The sequence below is a fragment of the Pempheris klunzingeri genome, chromosome 11 (assembly GCF_042242105.1).
Source record: "Pempheris klunzingeri isolate RE-2024b chromosome 11, fPemKlu1.hap1, whole genome shotgun sequence".
Lineage (NCBI taxonomy): Eukaryota > Metazoa > Chordata > Actinopteri > Acropomatiformes > Pempheridae > Pempheris > Pempheris klunzingeri.
In genome coordinates, this window is record NC_092022.1 from 20,302,260 (window position 1) to 20,322,496 (window position 20,237).

Genomic DNA, 20,237 nt, shown 5'->3' on the forward strand with positions numbered 1-20,237 from the left:
TGGGTGTTAGTGATAGCATTGACTCTACTTTTGCTTTTGATATACCACAGAAAAAAAACACCCTTTTCAGTTGTTTTTTATTTTATTTTTTTACATTTTGGGATGACCTCCAACCAAAAATAAGAAAATATAAAACACGTGGGTGTCAAATGATTGTTCACTAACTTAAATGCATTAATATTCAATTTTACCTTTAAAATAATATTTTCAATCAACATTTATTTTAAATAAAATTGAATTTCTGCCTCATCACTTTGCAGATTACAATTGCACATACAAAAAACATGAACATCTTATACGATGTAAGACTTTGTTGTAGATTAATTTACCAAACACATATTCATATAAAGTGGTTTCAAATAGCTCCACCTCAACCTGCTCCACCACCAAAATACTGGAACAAATGAAGCGGCATAATTTATAAAGGAAAAAATAAATAAGATACAGTACAGAATAGGATAGATTTAAAAGATGCGACAGGTGCAAAAATATAAAAGTGCATCAAATAATGTCTATTTTACTAAAGTAAAACTTTGAACGCAATTGTCTGTCACTGATTATGTTCCACACATAAAATGCAACTTGCTCTGGGACCGTCTGTGGGAGCCTAACGGGGAGACCGTGAAGGCAGCACATGAAGTTATGGGTCAGTAAAATGGAGGAGTCACTGAGGAGGTGGAGAGGAGTCACTGAGGAGGTGGAGAGGAGTCACTGAGGAGGTGGAGAGGAGTCACCGCATCCGGGGGAGGGAGGGACCAGACACCGTACAAGCTGGTCACTAATTTCTGCTCGCCGCCGTCGTCGCAGGAGTGTAAGGACTTTCCTCTCAAAGGTAGAGTTCAAAGACCTTTTTACTTTATGCTCATGTTTGGAAATCTTCGCGGTCCGCTGGTTAATGGTGTGTTTCTCCAAAATGGAGCAGGTTTCAGTCGTGAAAGAAACGCTTCTGTTAGTGTTTATCTCAGACTAATTCGGTGGGCAAACTTTTAACAAATCCAATAAGATAGAGAGAGGGCGCCCTGTGTTGATGTGATTTGGGCTCTGACAAAGCTGGTATTGTTGCTAGCGGTGATTAACGGCCCGGAGCCGGGTGTTGGCCGGCTGGAGCCGGGGTGTAGGGGGTCGGGGCCGGAGCGAGGGTGGAGGGAGCCGGGGCTCAACTTCTTCTTCTTCCAAACGGCAGTTTGGCTCCGTTCAGGGCCCAGACGATGCGTTGTACACGCCTGCACTGTTGACCTGAATTGAAAGAGCGACCCTGCCCTTATTTGGGGGGCTTGTTTACCGTTAAAGTGAAGTAGCTGTAAATTTAGCTTTTGATTACATTATGTGTGTTTACCAGGGGCCTGGTCACTACATTCAAATAGCGGGATCATGAGAGGTTCACTGGCAAATAAAATGTGTGGGTTCAAGGCGCTTTGCAGTGACACGATGAAAAAATGAGTCAGATCTTCCGTGATGCTGCTGCTGCTTCTCATATTACAGCTTCATATAACTCTGCCTTGCACAAGTGAATGAAATGTAACAAAGTTTATGTCTCTGCTCCAGGAAACAGATCTTCGTCAGCCATGGGTGTAGAGGGAGGAATGAAATGTGTCAAGTTCCTCCTTTTCTTTTTCAACTTCATTTTCTGGGTGAGTAGCAGCTAACCTCCTCTACCTACATGTTTGGTTTGGTAGCCACAATGAAGACAGCAACAAGCGAGTAAACAGGAAATACGACCAGGTTATGTTGTCTAGTGTGATTTGTGTTATCAAGATGATCTTTTTGGCAGTCTGCACTGGACTACTTTTGTGACACTCCTTTTTGCCAGCCAGGTGACTTTGAGCAGGAACTCTGGTCTTGTTAACCCACAGTATGTAATCATCTGTAAAATCAGCTGATGACGGATGACACACTAGCACAACCTATAATGCCCCCCTCTTGACCTTGGTATAGCTCACATGATTGTTCAGTAGCAAACCTATGAAGGCGTGAAGGAACACCAGCATGAGGACATCCAATTCACATTTCCTGGATGTAACCTGCTCACTGTGTCTTCATTTTGTGCGTGTGTGCGAGCTGTGAGGAAATAGGTGGCGATGATGGAATGTGAATCTTATGACCAGATTTCAAAGTGTAACTGTGTCATGTGACTGGTCCAGAACAACGTGTTTTCTTTTTTTTCCCTCCTCGTTCACTGACACAATGCCACCTAAAGCTTTAAACAGGCTGTTTGCATAGTGAACGCTGTGGCGCAGAGGACAAATATGATAATCATTTCATCAAGGACAGGAGGAAGTACAAAATGACAAAGATACATTCATTCTGTCTCTACGGCAGAGTTTTTAAGACTGCAACTAACAATTATTTTCAGGATTGATGGCAACACTTTACTACGACAACTTCTATTTGGCATTTATAAGCATGATATGATCATTTAATACATTATAAAGTAGTTGTAAGCAGATGTAAGTGTTTATTGTATCTATATGGGAAGCACCCATAAGTGGAGGCTGGTGTATAAACAGGTAATGGATGACAATACAGTAAAACACAACTGTGATATAGAGTGAATATAGTGAGAGATAGTACGAATTTAGTGTGTTATAATCCAGTTATTAAATGTCAATATACTGCATACAAACACTGAATAGGAGCGGTTAACGCAACATGTAAACTTATTGATTAATATTTCTGTGAGATTAGTCAATATATAGTTCAACATATGTGCGTCAAATGTCTTGTTTCATCCGACCAACAGTCCAAAGATATTCAGTTTATTACAGTAGAACAAAAAAACAACAACATTCACAATGAAGAAGCTGGAAATGTGAATTCTTGTTATTTTCACTTGGAAACTGCTTGACTGAATCGATCAATCGCGTATCAAAATGGTCACCGATAAATAATCAGTCAACTAATGTCATGCATCCATTGTCTATACCACTAATCCTTAAGGGTCCTGGGCACAAGAGCCAATCCCAGCTGTGCGGGAGGGTGGGGTACACCCTGGACTGGGTGCCAGTCAATCACAGGGCCGACACATAGACACAAAGAACCACTCACGCTCGTGGGCAGTTTAGAGTCACCAGTTAGTAAGCGCATAAGAACGTGGGGAGAACTTCACACAGAAAGGTGAACGTGTTGCTGTGAGGCGACGGTGATGACCACTGCACCACTGAGCTGCCCCAACCAGCTCTGCACATTTTTCTTAAAGAAATTAAGGTCAAACTAAAGAAACAAATAAACCGGCAACCTGGAAAAACACTTATTTTATCACTTTACTCTATGGTGGGTGTTCTCTTTTGTTCTATTCCACTCCGGGACTGATGCGGCCATCTTTGCTCATTGCTTGCTGTGTTCACTCCTTGGTGTTTTCCCACGTCAAACATTAGCCACCTATTTGAGTCACGCTCAAATATTTACATTGGTGGTGCCAACAAGAAGAGGTCATCGGCTGCAGCAAGGGCTCAACATGGATAACATAACAGAGCGGGCGGATTAAGGCTCCTCTGACATTCAGGCTTCCTGTGTAAATATAGAGCTTTTTGTCCTGACACGCACATTTCTGTTCATTTTACTTGAAAACAGTGAGGAGTAGTTTTGCTGGGCGCTGTTGTTTCAGGGACTTCATGTCTTTACAGCGACAAGACGACACACCTTTTTTAATAGGTGTTGGAGAAAAAATGATACAGAGAATTGTCTTAGAGAAAATACAAATAGAAAGAACTATAACGGACTTGTCGCCCAAAGGTGCATTCGTGTCTCTATTCATCCCTGTCAGGATGTGTTTGTGTTTGTGTGGTGTCATGATTATTAAGAGTGATAACAGGGCTAATAAATGATCTCAGTCTGACTCAGGAATGATTACATAGGCATTATCAGGTTGCATTTGATTGACTTATCAACGAGCTGATAATTTGAATACTCAATGAATCCTTTTAAATCATTTTTAAGACAGACTATCACTAATCCCAGCTTTTCAAATGTAAATATTTGCTGGATTTCTTATACGATATTAAAATTAACATTATGGGTTTTGAACTGTTGGTCAAACTAAACAAGCAAGTTGAACTTGGGCTCTGTGAACTTGTTGAAGGGTATTATTCGCACTTTTTTGAAGAAAAGATATTGAATGAAAGATTAATGAGAAAAATTAGAATATTGATAATGTAATAATGTCCTAACAATAATGAAAATAAATGTAAATTAAAGCTCTTTTTTATCAGTCCAGTATGTAAAGCTCATTGCAAAACAACTATATAGTGAAGTCACAAATAATATCCACAGTCTGAGTCAGTTGAGTGATGTTTTAATCTGTTTACAGTAATTCTCACATTGCGGCCAGTTTTTCCACTCCTTGTTCTAAATTCATGTATCACTTGAGCAGTGATGTCGTCCCTGGTCACCCTCAGTGATGTGTCATCAATTAAGTTGCTATTTCAAGACATTTATATAGCCTGTCAGCAGACATTAAGCCTTCTTATAACATGTTATTACTTTTTACAGTTGTGTCTGTTGAGATAAGGAGAGTCCTTTCATTATGAGAGCTTCTTAAGTTTGATGTTTCGTGTTGCTGCTGCACTCAGAGTTACTCCTTGAAGGTCTGTTTAAGGTCCAATAAAGTAAAAAAAAAAAAAGCTCAGTCACAGTAGAGCTGAGTGATTGGCTGTAACTGACAATTATTGTCCTCATTGATTGATCTGGAAGTCGTATAAATCGTTTCACCCATGAAATGTCATAAAATAGCTAAATATATTTAGTTTAACAATAAAAAGGTTAAAACAACAGGAACTTTAAACCCTCACACTTGAGTAGAAGGATCCAGGAAATGTACTTTCTGATTGAAAAGTAACCGGAACAATCAATCCAAGATTGTCGATTATTCCTCTGCTGATTGACTAACTGATTGCTGGACTAGTTGTTTCTTCTCTAGTTATTCCTGTCCTCAGATTGAATCCCACCACAGTTATGTAGACCGAGTGGACCGCCTGCTCGCCTTTGATAAAGTCAAAATGAAGGATGCCCAGTTCACTGGAGTGTTTGCTTTAGATCTCGTTGATCCCAGCTAATCATGTCCAAACAGATCACCCACAGCGTGTTTGCAAAAGATCTAATGAACTTCTCTCATCACCCCACCCAAAACAGTGACACATGAATATCACATTTTTGCATCTGGTCATTTAACGACCGCTTGGGGGAACTGAATACTGTTGCAACTTCCCTCAGTCTCATTAGAAGTAGTGCTACCTCATTTCTTTGTGTGACGTGTTCATATGGAAGGATTTGGATCTTTAACGTCTACTTGTTAAACTCAGTCAAGACTGAAGCCCTAATCGTCTTTCAGTCCACCACTTTGGAGATGTGAGATGTTTTTGAGAGAATTTTGAGATGGCTAAGCTTGAAATTATGCAATGATGGAAATTTTTAAAAGGGGAATTCAGATCACATGAATTGAGACCAATGGAGTCATATACAGAGTCATATATTTCAATGTAATACATTTCAGTGACATTTGAATTTCAACATTACAGTAATTATTTAGTAGTGGGGACATTAGGTAACCAGTTGTTTATAAAACTCAAATTATGACAGCCTTTACTCCCGTTGTGTTACCAGATAATCAAATAAAACATTTCCACTGTAGGCTCAAATGAATCATGCGTATATTACATTACCCCCCCCCCCCCCCCCCTTCTCTGCAGTTATGTGGCCTAGCGTTGATTGTTGTGGGGATCCTGGTTCAAATGGCTCTGCACAACACATTCATGATCCGTGATGCGTCGGCCTCAGGAGCTCCCATCGTCCTCATCGGAATCGGCGTGGTGATTTTCTTCATCGCCTTCTTTGGCTGCTGTGGTGCCTGGAAGGAGAACTACTGCATGGTCACCACGGTAATTCATACAGTGTGTCTGTTATACCGCACAGCAGCAGAAGGGTTGAATGTTTGTAAAACATGCGTAATGTATCTTAGAATATAATAGTAATGACATTCATTTCAATATCATTTAATTTTTTCTTCTTGTCTCAGTTTGCCATCCTTATCTCGCTGGTCATCATTGTTGAGATCGCAGCAGCAATTGCTGGATACATCTTCAGAAACAAGGTGAGCGTAGATTTCCACAGTTTTGTGTGCAATATGAGACCCTTCAGGCAGTGCAGTTTAACATGCCCTCCGTGTTGTGTCTCCCATCTAGCTCTCAACTGTCGTCCAGGATAGTCTCACTGAAATGATTCACAGTTACAAAAACGGCACAACTGAATTCAGACGCTCTGTGGACAAACTGCAGATGGATGTGAGTTCAGTGTAAACTCTCCCGCTCACTGTTTACTTAGTCTGACAACACCTTCACATAACGCTGCTGTATCCTGTTGGTCGGGACATAACATTGTTTTTCTTGGCACCATCTGTTGACTTAAGTTATATCCTTTTACTGTGCTGTGGTCATGTGACCATCACCAACCCTTTTCGCTGGTATGTCTTTATTAAGTGTTTTCCTTTTGACTCATTGCAGCTCAAATGCTGCGGTGTGAACAGTTCTTCTGACTGGAGAGGCTTCAAACCTGACGGAAACTCTGTGCCTGACTCATGCTGTGTGAACGTCACCGCAAACTGTGGAATCGGGACCATGGCGAACCCTGCCAAAGTGTACCAGAAGGTAAACTCCCCCCATGACAAACAATGAATAGTGACACAGTCAGTCTAAATGTCCTCAACAGTATGTGTGTGCTGTGAAAATGAGCACACAGGTGCATGTAAAGTGGACCATTTGGTGGTATCCGACCATAAAGTTTTGGCAAACAAACGGAAAACATTTGTCCATATAACAAATAAAACGTGATATATTTCCCTATTTGATGTAGTAACTCCTTCTTTAAATGCGCTTAGTGTCAAAGTGAAGGGTCACCACTTCAATACCTATTGGGTTTTAATAAGATCCGAAGAAAAAAAGACTTGAAGGGAAAAAAGTGCTTGATTTTGAAATAACTATTATTATTTATTACACATACAGCATCAGAGTGTGTAGGACAGTGAAGAAGTAAAGCCAGCAAGAAGTCGTCAGTGGTTTTCTGTGAGGCAGCGTCTCTCTCAAATATTAACTCGACCTGTGAATGTATCAAACTTTTCTCTTTTCTCTCGTTTTAGGGTTGTCATGATGCTGTGGAGGCTTTTCTGAAGAAAAACATCCAGTGGGTGATAGTTGCAGCTCTAGTTATTGCTTTCCTGCAGGTATGAAACATCACTAAAAATAACCATGTTGCATCAAGAACATAATCTGACCAGACATCAACTCTTATACACCTGGACTCTCTAGAATTATTTCATTATTAGGAAGAATCCCTGTTAATTAATTGCATTTTAAATTTGATTTGGTTTTATGTTGCATCTGTCTTTTAAAGACTTCTCAACTTGGCATTCGTGTTACAGAATAGAAATTAATGTGCAACTGTTTTCCTTCCAGATAATGGGCATTGTGTTTGCCTGCATGTTGATGAGAGGCATCCGCAGCGGATACGAAGTCATGTGATGCAGCTTCACACTGGAGAAGGAGGTGGCTAGTCAGGTCACGCTTATTGGGAGCTCCACTTGGAAATTTTAATTTGTTCAGCTTATACTTCCAGGACACGTGGACAAATGGTTGTTACAGCGGGGTGATAACTGATGGGGATCCTAAACACATAAAAAATACTTCAGATGTAATGCACAGAACTGATTTTGGATTATATTTTCATAGGTAACCAATGTTTCTGCTTTGATAACTTACGTGCGTAGGAATTTTAAATGGTAGAAAAGATTCATGTCCACTTTCTTGTCAGTGTATAGTCTTGTTGGTTGAGAGGAATTCTAACATTTTACTTGTTCTTGTTCTATGAAGAGACTTAAGATTGTTTTTCTGGTTCCCAGTTTCTGTTTTTATTAAAGACTCTTTAAAAATTACCTCTGAATTTGCTTGAAGGATGAATACATAGGAAAATAAATGCACCATAAAGGTTTTTATTTCAGACACAGTTCCATTGCAACATACAGAATATTGGCACAGCAACACCACATTTAAAACATGTTGAGCAAATAGCAGAACACATTTTCAGAAATATTGTGCCAGTTCTTGCACAAGGCACAGGAAACAAATGACATTTCCTACATTTTACAACATCAAACAGCAGCACAAGATATGTGCAGTTCCTCCTACCTTCAACCCCAAGTAGGCAAAAGGCTTGAATAAAACTTCTGTGCTAGAGTGTGGCCTGACCATGATACGTTCATGTCATTTTAAGCCTCCAAAGCAAGAAAACATCAAGTAAACAATAAAGTAAGTCAAATAAAGTGCCTTCACAACTCTTTTCAGGCAGCTTTTAAGTGCTGTGCTGCACCCACATAAACAGTTCGGCTTCTCACCATACAAACAAGCTTGAATGTCTTTGCAAATATTAATTGGGCTTTTTTTTCTCTCTAATTAATTAGGATCCATGCACATATTTGTTCCTTTAAAAAGTGCCTTTTTCTAATTACTGACTTTTGATATTGACCAAAAAAGAAACTTTTGAAAAAAGATATTTCCTGCCCTCTAGACCGTTTCCCCTTTTACAGGTCATCCACAATTTTACCATGACCAGCATTATTCATAGTGAGGAAGTGAGGGCAGATCACAAAGTGAGGTTAGTGTATGAGAAGATACAGCATGTGGAAGTGTTTGACACACAAAGACATTGGATCCGTGTTTTCATGAATGGAATGTGTCTGAACCATGAGCAAATTATTAATAGTGTGTGCACACACACACACACACTAGTACTGCTGAACTTTTACTAAACAATATCCTCTTTGTTTCCCTGCTTGTGTTTGTAACTGCGTACTGATGTGTCAGCTTAGAAGTAAACAAGTCCACACTTCACTGTGGCAAAAGCCTTCAGATGCGGTGACAAGTAATCACGATATTATTTCAACATCACCACTTATTATAGTTCAGTGCATTGTAATGAAATTAAGCCCCATTCGAGAAGAATGGTTCAAGTCAAAATACACCTGTCCAATCATGCTAATTTATAAAGGGAGAATCCCATATCACTCCCCGGATAAAAGACACAATAGATTCATTCTACTTTACAAAAGAAATCCTTAACTGTGTGTGTACTGGGGGAGTCTGTCCATTCAGATGAGAGGTTCATGGAAACATTAAATGGCAAACAGGACAGAAGGCATCTACAATTAATGGGATGCTTTGCTTTACTGCAAACTTTGAGTTTTGGGCTAAGTCAGTTTTTGGTGTGTTTTTTCTTTATTAAACCTCAAAATCTTGCCAAGGACAGTTTTAAAATGTTTTTTCCTTGGCAAAAAGCAGACGCTGACAACTCTCAGGAAGTTATGCTGCCCAGTGCACGAAAAAGAACGTAATCTCTAAAGCAGGCTGCTTCAGGCTTCCTGTCAGTGTCGGCCGGGACCATTCGGGTAGTTTGCAGAGAGAAACACGATGCTGTGCAACAGCAGCGACATCTCCGAGTCTGCAGAAACAAAAGTAACAGCACAGGCGTGAAAAATAGCATTTGACTTTAGAGTAGACAGACGTGTCAACTGCTTTTCCGTTTCTTTATGCTAAGCTTAACTGTACAGACATTAGAGTGGTATCAATCTTCTCATGAGCTGTTCCTTTAAATATCAGACAAAACAGACATATCAGCAGGATATGGTTGAAGTCCCAAAATAAAAAGAAAGTCCTGCACATCCAAATAAAAACTACCTTTCAGAGAGGAGGACACCTGAAGCCACTGGGATAGCCACTCACGGCACTGGTTAATGCTAAGACTGTAAGAATTGAGGCCCCTTACATAACAAGCCTGAAAAGAGAAAAATATTGTGCATTTATAACGCAGCTTCCCAAAGAATACACAGTGTTCATCACACAAATCAGGTTTGGCAAGTGAATAGCAAATTTGCCAAGTCATGCAGAGTGACTGACCTCTCTGAGTTCGGAGTCACTCAGCTGGTGAGGCCCCAGCCTGCTGAGGGCCCGGTCCAGCTGGAGCAGCTCCAGGGCATGGCTGTTTAGCCGCCGGCGAATCAGGAAACCCGGGAGGCGAGGCGTCAGGAAGAGCAGGGGGCTGATGTGTCTCTGGTTGGCCACGGAGACAGACAGAAGAGATATGCTGCTGGTGTCCAGGTTCACCAAACCTTTTGCATTTCATGTCAACTGAATGCGTGAAGAGTGGAGTGTTTTTACTGACCATTTGATCCACACTAATCCTCTTTATACCCAGAGGGGGTCCAGAAAACAGGCTCCGAACGGCAAGGATTTCAGACACTTTAGGGTTTGCTCCACTTTGCACCTGAAAATGCACACAAAGTCTGTTTATCCTGCTTTAATGGAATAATGGATTCAACTGTTTATACATGACTATTAAATGACTATTTCTAGGTTACTGGTAAATAGAATCAGTAAGTGTTGTGGCATTCGAAGTGTCATTAAGAGTCGTCTGTCACACCGGAGGTCATGGTGGATGGATCATCGGCTATTGGTAAGCCCATCACTAAGTTTAGTAATGTGTAAAGCGGTTGCTAGGGAACATCTGTAGTGCTGACCAATCAAAAGCCAGCAGGAAGTCACAGTAGCATCAAAGTCTGTAACATAACTTCCATGCATGACAGTTGGATAAAAAGCTTGAATAACATCTTGAACTTAACTGATATTGCTTTGTAGATGTAGAATGAACTTTGTTTTTTTTTTTATATATGCAAACATGAAAAGTTTGAGAAAAAGGATCACCATGCTCTAATTTCAGGCATATTGTGAACTTCTGTGAAATATAATCTTGCCAGTTATACAGCATTATCAAACCACATTTTGATCATGTGTCAGATCAGATATGGTTGATAGATGAGCCCTCTGGTGTCTTTCAGGTTATTATTCATGTTTTGCCATTTATATGCGTCAATAATGTGTTCCAGTATATTTGCAATAGAAGAGTGAAATTTATATCTGGTACTAACGGCACAGAAAGTCAGTATGTGTAAATGGAAAATATGCAACCTATTCTGCATCTGTTCTGCGCCCTGCCACATAGTTTTCAAACAGATATTTCCTTATCATGATACAGTATCCATTAAAACTTTCTGATCTTACTTTGGCGCACAGGTCCTTGAGGCGACCGTGCAGCTGACTGTCTTTGATCTGACGGTTCGTCTTCTCCAGCCCTTTGAGCACTGGCCAGTAGTGCTGGGCCCTGAGGGAGTGGTACAGTCCCTGAAACTCTACGTGCTGCGCGGGAGTCCAGAAATGAGGGATCAGGAACTGGCGGGGGAAAAAGTACCTGGCAGTGAACAGGGGAGGATAGTGGCAGAGAGGGGAGAGACCCGGGGACAGGGTAGGAACGGAGATCCAGCACATTGTAGAACAAAATGTAGTGTTAAGATTACCATCGATCATTTCAGAATACTTTGTCGATTATGAATCAACAGGTGCCAACTGGAATCAAAAGGTGGTTATTTCAAAGTAACTCACATCAAGACAAAAACCAGGTAGTTGGCAAAGGGAGGAATAGACATCATCATCAGCGGAGTAGCCTTGATGATGTTTCTGCGAAACTGCAAAAGAGACGCAAAGTAAGTAAAGCTAATAAGAGATTGGAAACCTGACATTAACCAATGGCAAGGGATTAAATGAAAGTACTCACTCACATGGATACCACCTACTGTACATCATCCCTCCTACTATGAAATCTGCTGCTCAACCTCAAACATCTGATTTAATGGGGCTGAACCAGTAATGAACAAATCTGTAGCCAAGGTGCACTCCTCATTCCTGTGTTTAACAGACACTCCCTGTACTCGTTTTAAAACATCAAAACACCACTGTGAAATGTATTATTATATCTTCATATGATGCCATAAGAGCTTTGTCACTAAAATAGGATTTCTATGCCTAATTTTCGACTTGCCACATGACAATACCACTATCGTCATTTAATTACAATCTGATTATCCTGACTACTAATGATTAATAATAATATTTTTGGCACTTTCTTTTTTAATTATCCATTTTAATTCTAGGTGCATAATTGACTTTAAAGACTCATGCACACCTTCAGTTTCTTGTAGGCAGGTGCAGAGGAGGAAACGTTCATTTGCAAGAGAAAGGAAAAGCTCCAGCATACTGTGCTTTTATTGCACAAATCTTTATCTTTATGTGGTAAAAGATACAATATCTCCCCAAAGCTTTCTCTTCAGTTTCACTAGACACGACGAATGTGTGTTAAGTAATTTGGTGCAAATCTTTTACTGGTTTCACAATCTCCCACTGAAATATTTAAATCTTCCTTTGTACTGTAATAAAAACCACACATTTCCAATTTCTGCTATAAGAATCTTCCTTTATACCTTTAAGGTTCAGAAGTTCATCTTAATACGCTTAAATAGTCTACTATTATCACCAAGTCATTTTAGACTCAATATCTGGTTTTAAACATGATAATATTTGGGATCTCACTCAGCTAAAGCCAGACATTATTGTTATTGGAGAGAGTAACCTCCCAGCTCTAATGTGTGTGTGTGTGTGTGTGTGTGTGTGTGTGTATGTATGGACAGACGCACTGACTTAGGAGACTCACCTGTCTGAATTTTGCCATTTCCCTGTAGGGTAAGTCCTCAAACGGTATTCCTTGAGACATCTTTGCTTTTATCTTGCTCGCCTCTTTCACATCTTGGTACAGTAACTTGAATCCTGGAATGATGCAACGCTAAAGAAATTAAGTTTATGGAAATAATAATGTGGGCTGCATTTATCTAGTTGTCTTTATCTAAGTGTTTTTTTAACACCTCACAATATGCCTCTCGTTCACATTCACACAATCTGACGGAAGTGTGTCTGCCATGCTAAACTAAAAAATCCTAAACTAAATCAAACCCTCTGAGATCAGCTGGAAAATGCATCATCACAAAGCTGAAAATGGGCTGTTTTTGCTTTTTAGAGATACGAGGTTACAGATGACGCTACAAACGTGATGATCTTAAAGACCATGATGCATTGCTGTCGAATAAAATACCCAACAAAATATAAAGTGGTTAAAATGAGCTCAACCTTAAACATCTACAGCAGGAAAATGCAACATGAAGACATGAATGCAGCAGTAATATTAACCCAAACACATCATATACAGTAAAACACTGGCAGGGAACATTTTACTGTATAATGAGCACTTTTACTTTACTACTATACTTTAAGTACATTTTGCCAATAATACTTAATACTTTTACTCAAGGAAGGTTTTGAATGCAGGACTTAGGAGAGGTATTAGCACTTTTACTTAAGTAAAGGGGGTCTGAATACTTCTTCCACCCCTGTCTGCAGTATATAACGTTATTAATACAGTATTGGGAATGTGAGATGTGAGTCAGTGGTGGACTTACCTTCCACTAAAGTGTGATAGAGCTGGAAAAACTTGGGAAATCGCCTTTTGAGGAAACTTTCATATCTACTATGTGCGATCTCGAGTTTGGAGGCGACATATCGACCAATACCTCGTCTAACCTTGGAGGAGGAGTAGTGTCTACACAGGGCCAAGCTGTGAAGGAGAAGAGGCCAACATGAATAACTTCATTCTGTCCAGCTGGAAGAGCATCGGTGAGGATTTCACGTCGATTGAAATAGTGGAAATCATCTCTACAGCTCCATGCCCTGCTGTCAGGACACAGTAAAGACTACAATAACTTGGTGGTCATGAGCTGGACGTGTGCCAATGACAGTACAAAGTACCATAAATCAAATATAAAGTGAACAGTTCCCTTAGCATCATAAATATCTCTCATCAAACACATCATGCGGTTGATGTGCAGCTAGCATAGCAAGGGAGATGCAGGTAAAATAAAGTGAGAAATCGTGGACGAATGACCCACACAGACATTTAGACATACCTGGACTGATGGGACACATGCGGGGAGTAAAGACCATGTGTTATTCTGTTTGTCCTGAGACCACACAGTCGGATCAAAGACAAATGGCTACACAGGCTGGAGCAGGACAGCGCCATGTTTGACACCGTGAAGTTCCGCGTAGTTACCGTAATGACGCTCGAACACAGGAGAGGAAAAAAGGGAGTTCATTTACCGTAATTACTCGTGCCGCCGAAGCCACGCCCCCAGGCTGTGACGCATCCCTAGTATCGATTTCATTGGACAGTTCCGCTGCGTCCACGCTGCTGATACAAGATGCTGTCATCCAAGTCATCTTCAATGGATGCCACTTTTCGTTTGGAACATTTTTCTCCTGTGTTTAGTAGTCTAGGAAGTCATGTCTCTGTCCTTTTGTTTTCCCTGCTAGGTCAGATTTTGGTTAATTTCTAGATAGGATTATTATTTGTTATTTTGGCCTTGGTCCACCCTGAAGCCAAGTCAGTTCTGTTTGTTTCATATAACAACTTGTGATTATGATTTATATGGTTTAAATAAACCTGATCATTTTCCGTAGATTGTGTCTGTGACCATTTGGGACTTGGGGAAGTTGAGATCCTTCATGCTACGCTCCAGAACCCCTAGACTGGGGCGTAACCCTTGTCTTGTTAGATCTAGGTGCTGCTTTTGATACCATTGACCATCACATCCTATTACAGAGACTGGAACACTTCATTGGCATAAAAGGAGCCACATTAAGTTGGTTTAAGTCCTTTTTATCAGATCGATTTCGTTTTGTACATGTTAATGAATAGACATGAAGTTCCACAAGGTTCTGAGCGGTTCTGGACCGATATTATTTACCTTATATATGCTCCCTCTGGGTAATTTCCACTGTTATGCAGATGATACCCAGTTATACTTATCAATAAAGCCAGATGAATCCAATCAGTTAACTAAACTCCAAGTCTGCCTTAAGGACATAAAGTCCTGGATGAGCAGCAAATTTCTGCTGCTAAACTCTGACAAAACCAAAATTATTGTGGTTGGCTAAACAGCTTAGAGACACATTTTCCAACAATATAGCTGCTCTGGATGGCATTACTCTGGCCTCCAGCACCACTGTGAGGAATCTGGGAGTTATCTTTGTTACCCACATAAAACATATTTGCAGAATCGCCTTTTTCCGTCTACGTAATATTGCTAAAATCAGGCCCATCTTGTCTATGAATGATGCAGAAAAATTTGGCCACACATTTGTCACGTCTAGGTTGGACTATTGCAACTCCTTACTATCAGGCTGCCCCAATAAGTCCTTAAAGACTCTCCAGCTGGTCCAGAACGCTGCTGCTCGTGTTCTGACGAGAACTAAGAGAAGAGACCACATTTCTCCTGTACTGACTACTCTACATTGGCTTCCAGTAAAATCCAGAATAGAGTTTAAAATCCTTCTCCTTACCTACAAGGCTCTTAATGGTCAGGCTCCATCATATCTTAAAGAACTCATAGTACGGTACTACCCCACTAGAGCACTGTGCTCCCAGAATACAGGCCTACTGGTGGTTCCTAAAGTGATGGAGCCAGAGCTTTCAGCTATCAGGCTTCTCTCCTGTGGAATCTCCTTCCAGTTTGGGTTCGGGGAGCAGACACCCTCTCTACATTTAAGAGTAGGCTAAAAACCTTCCTTCTTGATAAAGCTTATAGTTTAGGGCTGGACCAGGCTTTGGACCAGCCCCTAGTTATGCTGCTATAGGCTTAGACTGCCGGGGGACTCCCCATGATGCACTGGGCTCCTCTCTCCAACAAAATAGAGCCCTTTATATCCAGTAATGTGATAAAAGTCAAATATAGAAGTTGATAGTGGATGGCAACACAACCTGGATGTCTTGTGAATGTCACTTCCAGGTATGAAGAGGCTCTTAGGTTCTCTCTTCTTCTCCCTCTTGTGCTTCTCCTTCTCCTCCCTCTCCTGTTGTTCTCTCTCCTTCTTCTCCCTCCTCTGGATTTCCTTCTTTTCCCTTTTTTTTCTCTCCTTCTCCTCCCATTTTTCTCTCTCTTTCTCCTCCTTCTCCTTTTTTTCTCTCTCCCTCTTCTCCCATGTTTTTCTCTTCCCTGTTTCTCTTCCTTTTTCTCCTTCTTCTGTCTTTCCCTCTCCTTCTTCTCCCTCTCTCTCCTTCAACACTTGTTTGTCTCTCTCCTTCTTCTCCCTCCTCTGGATTTCCTTCTCTTCCCTTTTTTTCTCTCTCTCTCCTCCTTCTCCTGTCTTTGTCTCTCCTTCTTCTCCCTTTTTTCTCTCTCCTTCTCCTGAGATTTTTCTCTCTTCCTCTCCTCCTTCCACTGTCGATTTCTCTCCTTCGTCTCCCTCTCAAATTCATCTATCTCCTTCCACACTTGTCTCTCTCCTTCTCCTCCCTCTTATGCTTCTCCTCCTCCTCCCTCTCCTTTTGTTCTCTCTCCTTGTCCTCCCTCCTCTGGATTTCCTTCTCCTCTCTTTTCACTCTCTCCTTCTCCTCCTTCTCCCGTCTTTCTTTTCCTTTCTCTCGTACCTCTGCCTTTTCTTCACCTCCTTATCCTGCATTTCTCTCTCCATCTTTTCCCACTTCTCCCTCTCTCTTTCCAGCCACTCTTGCTTTTCTCTCTCTTTCTCCTCCCTCTCCTGTCTTTCCTTCTCCTCCCTCTCTTGTTTCTCTCTCTCTTCATTTATCTCCTCCATTCTGTAGGCCCACTTCTGGACAGTCAGTCCGGCAGGGCTCCTCGTCTCTGTCCCATCATCATCATCTAAGAAGAGAAGGAGAGTGAGCTCTGTCACTGTCACTCTGCTGTGACTCCTCCTCCCGACAAGAGTCGATATCTGCTAGAGCATGAGACAGTTCCAGCACCAAGGATGTGGAGGAGAGGACCTCTCCAGGTAAATTCAATTCAATTCAATTCAATTCAATTCAATTCAATTTGTATAGCCCAATATCACAACAGAGTGTCTCATAGTGTAAAGAGGGTTCCTCCGTCCTCCCACTTCCGGCCGCCTTCATGTTGGTAGAAGGCTGGTTGTCCTCAGAAGACGAAGGGCTATCACACCTTCGTTTGGACTTCTGTCCGGAGAAGGAAGAGCCTGTGTCTTCAGGAGACTGAGGCCTTGTAAAGGACTTGACTTTAGTCTTGGATCAAAGTATTTTCTCAAAGTTCAGTTCGCGTACTGACGTGGTTGTACTGCAGACACAGAGGTACACAACAATCAGTTCACTGACAGTCAGACTGTTTTTTTTCAAGTTGAAAATTCTTTCTTCACTAAACTTTCACAAACTGAACTAAAATGAACCGATCAGCATCTTTCTGCTCTTAATTACACTTTTTAGTCCAATAAAGTTCTACCAGAAATATCACTGCTGCTGGATGCTGAGAAATTGAAATCAAGTACTCCAGATTTACAAGTGTACCTGATTTATTACACATCTTAAATCATATTCATAAACATAGTATTGTTGTAACTAGTGCAGTCAATACAACAGATGATACTGAACTTCCACTGCTATGAAATCTGGTTATAATACTTAAACATCTGTAAAAGATGTGCAAGGACTGCAAACTGTTCAGTACAGTATGAAATTGCTTTTAGTGCAGAGAAACACTCCAAATGCAGCCCATTGTGTGCAACTGCACTTTAGGAAACAAGTAAAGCAGTTTTACAACTTAAGCAGCAAAGTTTACAACTTAAAATTTGAGTTGTGCTAGAAAAAAAAAGAGTATTTGTATCCTGTGATCACAGCAACATATGTTCAGCTATACCTTATGATTTTTAGAGTGTAACCACTAAAGACAGCAACGTACTTCACAGAATAATGTAGGTAAAATACACGTACTCTCTCTCCAACACAAAACAAGCCAAGTAAAGAGTAGCTTTAGACGGTGAAAAGTGGTCTTACCTCTCTGAAGGTTGGTTCAGAAGTGAAGACAGAATTCTGTCAGCCTGCAGATTCTCAGTTCAACTCAATCAGGAAGCAGAGAGAATGGAACACCAGCATTCGGGTTCTGACTCTGCAGCATCACCAGTTGTTTTCTTTTAATATTGTTATGATGATTGTTATTATTGTTATTAATCAAACAAACTCAATCATATGTTTTTGTTTCACCAATGCCATTAGCCAGCTCACTGTGCTATTTAACCCTACAGTTTTATTTACCAGCACTAAATGCAGCATGGCAGAGTGCATCAGTAACGTTCATGTGTGTAACATACATGTTTAAATCACAGTGGCAAGTTCTGGTCATGTGTTATTCAGCTAGCTGACACTATGCTAGCTATGCACTAATAGCTAGCATAGTTTATTAGCTATTAAAGATGATTGTTAATTAATAGTTGCACAAGCCCATAATAACGACAACCACAGTGCTTGAGCAACACTTCAAGAGTGACTCAGCATCAATGTAGCTGGCCATACATGGCCATTTTGTGGCTTTGTTACTTGTAGTGTGAACACAGTATTAGAAGCATGACAAGCACTCACTTAGTCACTATGAGTTACATTATTGACTGCTATGTTTGCTGAAATGGCAAAAAACAGTAGCCATAGTGTCCGTCAGGTCAGGTCGCCGTTCCTCATTTTCTTCCTCACATAAGTAAAGATGTGAGTAAATGAAAGATACATCTGCTTCACTGTAGTATTTCTATTTCATTTTACTTTATTCTTCTACTACATTTCAGAGATAGTGGAGAAGTAGTTTTATATGACCAGTTTTAAAGATATACAGTGGTGTGAAAAAGTATTTGCCCCCTTACAGAATTCTTCTGTTTTTGCTTTATTGTCACACTTACATGTTTCAGATCATCAAACCAATTTTAATATCAGACAAAGATGACCTGACTAAACACAAAAAGCAGTTTTTAAATGATGATTTCATTTATTAAGGGAAAAAAGCTATCCAAACCAACCTGGCCCTATGTGAAAAAGTAATTGCCCCCTCCTTGTTAAATCATGAATTAACTGTGATTAACCACATTTTTGAAAGCTTAGTTCAATTTCACTAGCCACACCCAGGCCTGATTACTGCCAGAGCTGTAGAAACAAGAAATCACTTAAATAGACAACATGAAGTAGGCTGAAAGATCTTAAAATGTAACACATCATGCCCCGATCTAAAACAATTCAAGAACAGACAAGAAACAAAGTTATTGACATCTATCAGTCTGGAAAGGGTTACAAAGCCATTTCTAAGGCTTTGGGACTCCAGCGAACAACAGTAAGAGCCATTATCCCCGAATGGAGAAAACATGGAGCAGTGGTGAACCTTCCCAGGACTACCGGCATACCAAAATTACTCCAAGAGTGCATCAACGTCTCATGCAGGAGGTCACAAAAGAACCCCAAACAACATCTAAAGCACTGCAGGTCTCACTTGCCTCAGTTAAGGTCAATGTCCATGATTCAACAATAAGAAAGAGACTGGGCAAAAATGGCCTCCATGGGAGTTCCAAGGTGAAAACCACTGCTGACCAAAAAGAACACAAAGGCACATCTCACACTTGCTAAAAAACATCTTGATGATCCCCCACACTTTTGGGAAAATATTCTGTGGACTGACGAGACAAAAGTGGAACTTTTTGGGAGGTGTGCGTCCCGTTACATCTGGCGTAAAACTAACATCATACCGACAGTCAAACATGGTGGTGGTAGTGTGATGGTCTGGGGCTGCTTTGCTGCTTCAGGACCTGGACAACTTGCCGTAATTGATGGAACCATGAATTCTGCTCTCTACCAGAAAATCCTGAAGGAGAATGTCCGGCCATCAGTTCATGACCTTAAGCACAAGCACACTTGGGTTATGCAGCAGGACAATGATCCGAAGCACACCAGCAAGTCCACCTCCGAATAGCTCAAAAAAAACCAAAGTGAAGGTTTTGGAGTGACCTAGTCAAAGTCCGGACTTAAATCCAATTGAGATGCTGTGGCATGACCTTAAACAGGCCATTCATGCTCGAAAACCCTCCAATGCGGCTGAATTAAGACAATTCTGCAAAGAAGAATGGGCCAAAATTCCCCCACAGCGATGTGAAAGACTCATCGCCAGTTATTGCAAATGCTTGGTTGCAGTTGTTGCCGCCAAGGGTGGCACAATCAGTTATTAGGTTCAGGGGGCAATTACTTTTTCACATAGGGCCAGGTTGGTTTGGATAGCTTTTTTCCCTTAATAAATCATTTAAAAACTGCTTTTTGTGTTTACTCAGGTCATCTTTGTCTGATATTAAAATTGGTTTGATGATCTGAAACATGTAAGTGTGACAAAAAAGCAAAAGCAGAAGAAATCTGTAAGGGGGCAAATACTTTTTCACACCACTTTAATTTACAGATTGAATTACCCAACGGTATATGAAGTACTGTTAAAA

At 40.7% G+C, this 20,237-nt stretch overlaps 2 protein-coding genes across 2 annotated transcripts; one reads left to right on the forward strand and one right to left on the reverse strand.

Moving 5' to 3' along the window:
* The first annotated feature begins 704 nt into the window (after positions 1-704).
* cd63 (CD63 molecule) lies at positions 705-7,918 on the forward strand. Its single transcript, XM_070839326.1, has 8 exons — positions 705-832; positions 1,546-1,631; positions 5,685-5,873; positions 6,011-6,085; positions 6,177-6,275; positions 6,495-6,638; positions 7,127-7,210; positions 7,443-7,918. Exons 2-8 carry the CDS (start codon positions 1,566-1,568, stop codon positions 7,506-7,508), a joined length of 723 nt encoding a protein of 240 aa, XP_070695427.1. The 5' UTR covers positions 705-832; positions 1,546-1,565; the 3' UTR covers positions 7,509-7,918.
* A 47-nt stretch (positions 7,919-7,965) lies between these two features.
* On the reverse strand, positions 7,966-14,003 carry letmd1 (LETM1 domain containing 1). Its single transcript, XM_070839324.1, has 9 exons — positions 13,883-14,003; positions 13,379-13,533; positions 12,580-12,692; positions 11,475-11,557; positions 11,097-11,283; positions 10,201-10,302; positions 9,936-10,088; positions 9,717-9,813; positions 7,966-9,480 (listed from the first exon to the last, which is right to left on the reverse strand). The coding sequence occupies exons 1-9, from the start codon at positions 13,996-13,998 to the stop codon at positions 9,404-9,406; spliced, it is 1,083 nt and encodes a 360-aa protein (XP_070695425.1). The 5' UTR covers positions 13,999-14,003; the 3' UTR covers positions 7,966-9,403.
* Between the last annotated feature and the right edge of the window lie 6,234 nt (positions 14,004-20,237).

Bases quoted from the DNA above. Each gene is read 5' to 3' on its own strand.
- cd63 (XM_070839326.1), top strand. From the start codon at position 1,566: ATGGGTGTAGAGGGAGGAATGAAATGTGTCAAGTTCCTCCTTTTCTTT. The intron at 1,632-5,684 runs GTGAGTAGCAGC...CCTTCTCTGCAG, and splicing joins TTTTCAACTTCATTTTCTGG to TTATGTGGCCTAGCGTTGAT. The intron at 6,639-7,126 runs GTAAACTCCCCC...CTCTCGTTTTAG, and splicing joins CTGCCAAAGTGTACCAGAAG to GGTTGTCATGATGCTGTGGA.
- letmd1 (XM_070839324.1), bottom strand. From the start codon at position 13,998: ATGGCGCTGTCCTGCTCCAGCCTGTGTAGCCATTTGTCTTTGATCCGA. The intron at 9,814-9,935 runs GTCAGTCACTCT...TTCTCTTTTCAG, and splicing joins GTGACTCCGAACTCAGAGAG to GCTTGTTATGTAAGGGGCCT. The intron at 9,481-9,716 runs GTAGTTTTTATT...TTGTTTCTGCAG, and splicing joins GGTGTCCTCCTCTCTGAAAG to ACTCGGAGATGTCGCTGCTG.